Source organism: Myxine glutinosa, chromosome 3 (assembly GCF_964187855.1).
Source record: "Myxine glutinosa chromosome 3, kmMyxGlut1.1, whole genome shotgun sequence".
Lineage (NCBI taxonomy): Eukaryota > Metazoa > Chordata > Myxini > Myxiniformes > Myxinidae > Myxine > Myxine glutinosa.
Window position 1 is genome coordinate 138,225,176 of NC_136263.1, and position 8,499 is coordinate 138,233,674.

The 8,499-nt window shown below is 45.2% G+C and overlaps 1 protein-coding gene across 1 annotated transcript; it reads left to right on the forward strand.

Moving 5' to 3' along the window:
- The first annotated feature begins 2,271 nt into the window (after nt 1–2,271).
- On the forward strand, nt 2,272–3,237 carry LOC137423964 (histone H2A-like). Its single transcript, XM_068111481.2, has one exon. It carries the CDS (start codon nt 2,662–2,664, stop codon nt 3,235–3,237), a length of 576 nt encoding a protein of 191 aa, XP_067967582.2. The 5' UTR covers nt 2,272–2,661.
- Nucleotides 3,238–8,499: the final 5,262 nt, after the last annotated feature.

The window sequence follows — 8,499 nt, forward strand, 5'->3', positions numbered from 1 at the left end:
ACTTCTGTAATGAAGCCAATGAACCCCATTTTGGAAATGCTCATGCCCATATTGATTTCTTGAACCCTTAGTTTGGCATTCTTGGTCACTTGTCTCGATCTGGACTCCCACCGATCTTGTTAAAGTTTTGTCCTCAGCTACAATTCTGGGGTCTGAGATGACATCTTCTATAGGGGCCTTGATCTTGGGGACCTTAAAAACGGCCTCCGCATAGAATAGCTTCGTGCTGTTTTGACTTACTGGATCTGGATGCTTCCCACAACAGATGGCACAAAACATCTTAGAACTCAAACATTCAAGGTTGAGGTGACAAGGCAGAGAAGTGGCTATCAAACCTCAACTCCGATTCTGCACCTGGATCAGATGGCATCAGCCCAAGGTTCTCATCCCCTCCTCCTGTCCAGGCTGGAGTTCCTCAAGACAGTGTTCTGGGCCCTGTGCTTTTTCTGGTCTTCATCAATGATCTCTCTGACTCTGGAAAATCCTATCTTTTTGCTGATGACTCCACCCTCTGCCACTCAATAGCTCATCTCTCAGATTGACAGGCAGCAGCCTCTTCAATCCACAGACCTGGATAAAATCACAAGCTCGTCAAACACGTGGAACATGTCCTTCAATCCTGAAAAATATTACACTCTGACTATGTCTCTCCAAAAAGACCATTTGGAAAAGCCCTCCCATCTACTTTCTCAAGAATACTCTCCAAAAAGTTATGTCACTCAACCTTTTGGGTCTCACTATCTGCCATGATCTTTCCTGGGAAAAGCACATTTCCAAGCTGGCCTCCAAAGCCAGTCGCCGACTGGGCATCCTCCGTCGTGCAAAGTCCTTCCTTGGCACACCTGAGCTTCTCACCACATACAAGGCTTTCATCCGCAGCTTGATGGAGTACTGCTCTCTCCACTGGGCTGGTGCTCCTCCCTCACACCTAGCTCGGCTTCATGCTGTGGAACCCAAAGCTTTCAGAATCATTGGAATCTCCCGCGATAAAGCTGATTCTGAGGGCCCATTTCACTCTCTCCGCAGGCAGGTTGGTGGTCTTTTGATCTTCTACTGACTCCTCGCCGGCCTTGCACCCATGGCTCTGTCTGTGCTTTGTCCCCTAAATATTCCTGCAGGATGCACAAGATCTGCCAGAAACCCTCTTCTGGTGAAACTGCCAAACTCAAGACTCTCTGCTCACCTTCACTCTTTCATTCCTCTTTTTTCCCCGCCTCTGGAACAAACTCCCACATTCCCTTCAATCCCACTCCTCCGTCCGGGTCTGCAAAACAGTTGTTCACCACCATCTCTTATCTTCCCCCATCCAAAACCTTGGTATTTTCTACCCCCGTTAATCCACCTCAAATCTACCTCTTTCAAATTCCATTTTCTTTCCTGAAAGTCCTTGTAGTGTCCATCTTATTGATCCCGTGTACCCCACTCCAGCACTTTCCCTTCCACAGATCTCCTGATGTCCCTGTTCTCTTCTGTTGTTGTGCTTCACCTTGTCTCCCGCTCCCTTTCGTGAAAAAAACAATCCCCAAAAAAACAATCACCACGTTCGTGGTCGCCATAGCATTTGCTGAATTGCAGTCTACCCCTATGTGATGGAGCGATATGGCCAAACTTCTGATACTTGGAGCATCGTAGTGGGGAAAAGGGGGACATATTCCTGGATGGAAAAAGTTTGATAACCCAGAAACACTTTGCGGGGGATGTACAGGGTTAGCGAAGGACAGCAGCACCGATGATGTTTCCACCTTCACCACTTCCCTTACTGTCGTGAGCCGCCGGGCAACAACAACCCCCATATCAGCTAAGGGGGCTCTTAATATCAGCTATCTCTACAGAGGGGGCAATACCATAAATAACACCACGGCTTTCCTGCAGCGATCTAGGAATGAGGCAGGAGACTCGACTGTCCCCAGATCTGAGCTTTTCAGCACTAATGATGTCGCGCAATTCATTCTTGATCAGGGAGGCCATTTTAATTGTTTTTTTCGGAGCATATGGGTTTGGAACGCTCGATGGTCGAAATTATGACAGGAAATTCGCCACTCTGGTTGTCAATGATTAACTGCGGCCTTGTCTGCAGCAGGAACATCAGATTCTTCACTCCTAATACTAATAGTAATGTTATCCTGCCGAGGCCGAACCCTCTTCACGACAGATCCTCGTGAGACTCTGATACGAACCCCGAGGGGTTCGAGTTCAACCCACTGGTCCACTAAATGGATGATCGATATCCACAAGAGAGGGGGTGAGCCGCGATACACAACACCGGAAGAGGAAACAGAAGCACCCGCGACTTCCGCAAGACATCCCGGCCTCATGCGTTCGCCATATTCCCACTTCCGAAAGCCAATGTTGAGGTAGTTTTTCTGGATCGATCATGTTATTTGAGGTGTAGTTGTTGTTTTAATGGCGAAGTTAATGTTGAGGTAATATTTCGTTTTCCGCAGCGATCCTGTTATTTGAGGTGTCGTCGTTTTTTCTGAAGGATTGCCATTGGATATACACGATTTGCTCCGCCCACTCACGGCTTTATAAACACCGATTCCACCGGATGGGGGCATTCTTCTTCTTATTCTTCTTCAGCAATATCGTTTGTGGTGCGCGTGGTGGTGCTCCTGCTCTTGGGCTACTTGGTGATTTTGCGGTCTACAGCGCTTTGTGAAGATGTCTAGTGGAAAGACCGGGGGGAAGGCCCGCTCCAGGCCGAAGTCACGGTCCTCGCATGCCGGGCTACAATTCCCTGTCGGACGCATCCACCGACTGTTGCGCAAAGGCAACTACGGCGATCGGATCGGTGCCGGAGCTCCTGTGTACCTGGCGGCCGTGCTCGAGTACCTGTCTGCCGAGATCTTGGAGCTGGCTGGGAACGCCGCCCGGGATAACAAGAAGACGCGCATCGTGCCGAGGCACCTTCAGCTCGCCATTCATAACGACGAGGAGCTGAACAAGTTGCTCGGTGGAGTGACGATCGCTCAGGGCGGCGTGCTTCCCAACATCCAGGCCGTGCTGCTCCCTAAGAAATCTGGACACGCACCCGCGGGGACCCGCACCACTGGCAAGAAGGGATCGCAGTCCCAGGAGTACGGATCGGGAGACGTGTCTGAACGGGCCTTTCCAACGGGGTTCCCCTTATATACTCACCGGGACCTCAACGAGCTCGGTCATGGTCCTCCATCCGATGTCTGTCTCGTGCCTTTGCATGTACGTTTTATTATTTCGTGCACGGAGGCAACAGCGTGAGCTGCTCGTTTTTCTAATTGCTCATGTTGAGGGAATGGAGCGGTTAGGGTGCCGGCTTGGGATCCTAGGATCCTGAGTTCGAATCCCGGTCGATCACTGAATTAACACCAGGGGGGTTGACTCAGCCTGTCATCCTTCCGAGGTCGGCAAATTGAGTACCAGCTTGCTGGGATGAATGATGTACCCGGGCTTAGAATAGGTACACTGTATCCCTGCGCATCGTAAGAGCGTGACCAAGGGTTGGCGCCAGGAAGGGCATCCGGCCATAAAAACATTGCCTCAAACAGGGAACCATGATTGTCATGGGGCCCGCAAGGCTAACCCCCGCTCTAGCGGGGAAAATTGCCTTAAAACGATCATTCATTCATTCATTCAGTTGGATTCATTTCTCCACTCAATAAAGCAAACAGGAACCCCTGCACTTCTTTTGACACTTTTGAGGGAGATGCATCCATGGCACAGGGGAGGAATGGCCACTGCCTGGTCTTGCCTTGAAATTTCATCACTGATCTGAGATTCAAGGCTGCTTTTTGCAGTGTATGGCTGACTTCTGTAGACATACTATGTAAGGTTTCAAGTTCTGTTTTCAGCCTTACATTCTCTTCTGCAAGGTCATACTTGCTGAGGTTTTTTTTTTTTTTTTTTTAAATACAAGCTCGATGCTCGTGAGAGAGCTAACATTAATCACACAAAAAGTCAAACCGACACATAAAACACAAAAAAAGGGGAGCGGTAGACAAGATGGGGAGAGAGAAAGAAGGACGGACACAAGCACAACATTTGAGAGCAGGGACATCGAGGCAGAGCCTAGATTTGACACATTGGTAAGTCAGAATCTGTTTGGCAGTTGATCGAGGTGCTTTCTCCACCATTCTAACAATCCTTCGCTCCAATCTTCGATCAATTTTTCTCTTGCCGCCATGACCAGGGAGGTTTGTAAGGCCATTGGCCTTAAACCTCCTGATAACATAGCGTATGGTGGACACAAAAACGTCAAGGTCTCTGGAGATGGACTTGTAGCCTTGAGATTGTCCATGCTTGACTGCAATCTTGTCTGACCTCCTCAGGCAATTCTCTGGTTTTCTTTCTTTTCTCCATGCTCATTGTGGTACACACAGTGACACAAATCTGCAGAACGACTCCGTTCTCTATTCAAACTGGTTGAATGAGTGATTTAAAAAAAAATATTGCAGGCACCTGCAACTCACCACAGGTGAGTTCAATTCCAAAGTAAAGGAGAATCACCTGCTTGAAATCTAATTATTTCTAACAACTTCCAAAAGGTGCCATTAATATTGTCCCAAAAATCTGAGCAGTTAGTCTTTACATCATTATACCTACATGTACTTTACATCATTATACCTAGATTTTGGCAGGACAGTTGTGTTTTTGGTCCATAAGAGGGTTGCTGGCAGATCTTGTGCGACCTGTAGGAATATTTGGGGGACAGAGCACAGAGAGAGCTGGGGGAACAAGGCCGGAGAGGAGTCGGTAGAAGACAGAAAGACCACCAACCTGCCTGCGGTGAGTGAGTGAAAGGCCCTCGAAGTTAGCTTCATCACAGGAGATTCCAATGATTCTGAAAGCTTTGGCCTCAACAGCGTGAAGCCGAGCTCGGTGTGAGGCAGGAGCACCAGCCCAGAGGGGAGAACAGTATTCCATTGAGCTGCGGATGAAAGCTGCGGATGTGGTGAGGAGCTCAGGTGTGCCAAGGAAGGACGTCGCACGACGAAGGATGCCCAGTCGGCGACTGGCTTTGGAGGCCAGCTTGGAAATGTGGTTTCCCAAGAAAGATCATGGCAGATATTGAGACCCAAAAGCTTGAGCGACAGAACTTCTTGGAGAGGATTGTTGAGAAGAGGTTCTCAGGCCTCTTGAAGAGGTTCTCAGGAAAGATGAGCAATTTTCCTTTGCTGTCAGGAAATATGTGAAGAGTATTGCCAAATTCAGCCTGTAGTTTTTGACGTATATGCTTTTTGGTAGAGTCTTTAATTGCAGACACATGAGCATGCATATATGTTACTAGAAGACGAGTCAGCTCAGTTAGTGGGACAATCCGTGTAGACTGAAACAAGTCTTGTCTTGTGTTGGAAGAGTTGATCATTTGATGTAGCTTCAGCTAGCTTGTATCGAGCATCAGTATCACTTTCCGCTATGTCTTCTTTATGAGCTGGGTTCTGAAGGTCTTTGGTGTTGGTGTGGAGCCTGTAGCACGATATATGGTCCCAAGCCTCAGCAACAACTAGTTCTCTTGTTGCCACAGCAACAATACGTGTCTGCATAGCGATGTTGCGAATCGTAGCATCAGCTTGAGGCTCTACACACTTTGTCAGTGGTTCACTTGTTCGTGTTCCTTTAATGCACTTTGAAGTTTTCCCAGGTGGACAGAATATGCAAACTTTATCCATCACAGTTGAGCTTGAAGATGATGTTGACGGATGCAAACACATTCGCTTTTTCTCAACTTCATCTTTTTTTGTTGCTTCAAGTTTATCGCAGTCCCGTTTCACAGTGAAGAGCTTCTGACATTGTAGATAATAATGTACTTGTGGTACCTGCCCAGCTTGTGCATTTTCTGCAATTTCCAGCAAAGGACGATGCTGTCGTAACCTAGCAGCTCTTAGGAGGGAATTCCAGGATTCCTGATCCCTCGGTGAAATGAGACCAGTATGTGGATCCTCGCCAGTCGTGTGAATAATGCAAATAGTTTCCGTGCTGTCCATTTTTAAATTGACCTACAAGAAATAAAATGGCATAAGAAATAATCACAGCAATTTCTGAACTTTCAAAAAACAATAAAGGAGTCAGGAATCCTGCAAGGAAAATATATACTGGTGAGAAATGTATATTATATTTTCTATATTTTAGAAATTAAATAATAGCATTTGGAGGTACCTGCAGGGTGCAAGCTTTCATTTGGTACGTTATTTATATGTATATTATATTCAGTCATCACATATATGACCAGAATCTTTGGAATGTAAATGACTGACAATGACATTTGTACTGGACATCGAACTGATAGAGGCTCCTTAGAATAACTAATTTTGAAGTGAAAGATACTCATTTGAAACTGCTACCAGGCATAAATGGTATCCTGACACACAGAGCTATCAAATTATACCAATAAACCTTGACCACCCAGTTGGTACCAATGGACCCCTCCACCTGACAGACTATTATAGAGACGGGTAAGATCTGCGCTGTCTCTTTTCTCCTGTGGATCTTTACACCACAATAATTTCCCCATTGTTATATTTTGCTGCACCACACAAATAAATGAACGCTGCTGTATGAATTGTGAATAAAAACCCTCTAGTCTTAATGTGACACTGATCTTTCCTTGTCTCCTTTTATAAATTATGGACCCCCAACACATGTTTTTCCCAACGTGTCTGGTGGCTCCACCTAGCTGCATCTGATTAAACTGGCGAAGCAGACACATACCGAGGGAGCAATCCCTAGTTAGACAGGTCAAGTCACCATTCCCCCCAGGTAAACGACATCACATGGAGGGTCATGTGAGATTTGCCCTTATAAATGGCGTTCGTGGTTGGCGAGCAACCCGCCAGACCCGAAGTTATCTGAAGCCGGCAACCTCAGCATCGGAGGTTGGGAGGAACACGAGGAGTCTTCACTCGTGGCGAACCCTGGTCTGCAACAATACATTGTGTTTAATACATTTGATAATTTAAGTTCAACAATTTTGTGTAATTCTCATATTTTATGGTTAAATTGTTTTTGTTTAGTCTTTTTTTGCGTTGGGAGTCTGCCTTTGGAGTCATTAGGTAAAAACCAACATGAAGACCAGAAAACTTTCTATGAGAGAAAAGCAAAATTTGGAAGCTGAAATTACAGAAGAATTCAACTGGAACTAGAACGCCACTCAGTAGAGCGCATACTCCCGCCGTGGCTTTAGTTGGAATAATACGTTTTGTTTAACATCCCCTCTCCCCAAAACAATAAATGAAAAAGAAAGTAGGCCCTAACTGTCAGAGAATTAATTTTGATATATCTCGGAATTAGAGGAGAAAAACATCATTTAAGAATAAGAATAAAAGCTTTAATGCAGTAAAACAGAAAAAATCTTTCTCAAAAACATTCCTGGATCCGGAATAATATCCTGAGCTTCACCAAAAACTAATCAATTCTTCCTTATCCCAAGGGCAATCATCCCACCAAGTTTCATCCAAATCCGTTCAGAACTTTTCCAGATATCTTGTTCACAAACACACGAACACACACACGCACATACACACACACACACGGACACGATCGAATGCATTACTCCCTAGCGGGAGTAACTAGAGCAAAAAATTGGGCAAAGCAAATACAACAATTTTGAATATCTTGAAAAAAAAATCATGAGTGTAGTTAACAATACAGAATGGCCAGATTGGCCAGGTTCATGACAGAACTAGCACGACACTTCATCACGATGTTGACCGATTATGCCTCCATCCACGTTATTACATCATTATACATACTTGTGGCTAGTTTGATTTCAATCCATTCAGCTATTCTCAAGTATCACATTTTTACCTGACATGACCTCTGACCTCACCAAAATCACAATAAACCTCACTCATCAACTTTGATGCCAAAATATAAACAGTTCATCTTTGCATCATAACAATACACAGTCGTGGCTAAAAATATTGGCACCCTTGTACTTTTTTCAAATAACTCACAATTTTCTCTAAAAATAAGTTGAAATTGACAAAAGTATTTGGTCTCCACAATTCTTTATTTCACTGTTAATATTACAGAACCTTTGTTTTTGATTCAGAACTTAATATATCCTTTTAAATCAGAAAATAAAAAGAAATGGCATTGACAAAATTATTGACACCCTGGACTTAATATTTGGTAGCACACACAGCCTTTGGACAAAATAACTGCAGGCAAGCGCTTCCTATAGCCATGAATGAGCTTCCTACACATCTCTACTGACAGTTTGGCCCACTCTTCTTGTGCAAACTGTTCCACTTCTCCACTCTTCTTGTGCAAACTGCTCCAGTTCTCCACTCTTCTTGTGCAAACTGTTCCAGTTCTCCACTCTTCTTGTGCAAACTGTTCCAGTTCTCCACTCTTCTTGTACAAACTGCTCCAGTTCTCCACTCTTCTTGTGCAAACTGTTCCAGTTCTCCACTCTTCTTGTGCAAACTGCTCCAGTTCTCCACTCTTCTTGTGCAAACTGTTCCAGTTCTCCACTCTTCTTGTGCAAACTGTTCCAGTTCTCCACTCTTCTTGTACAAACTG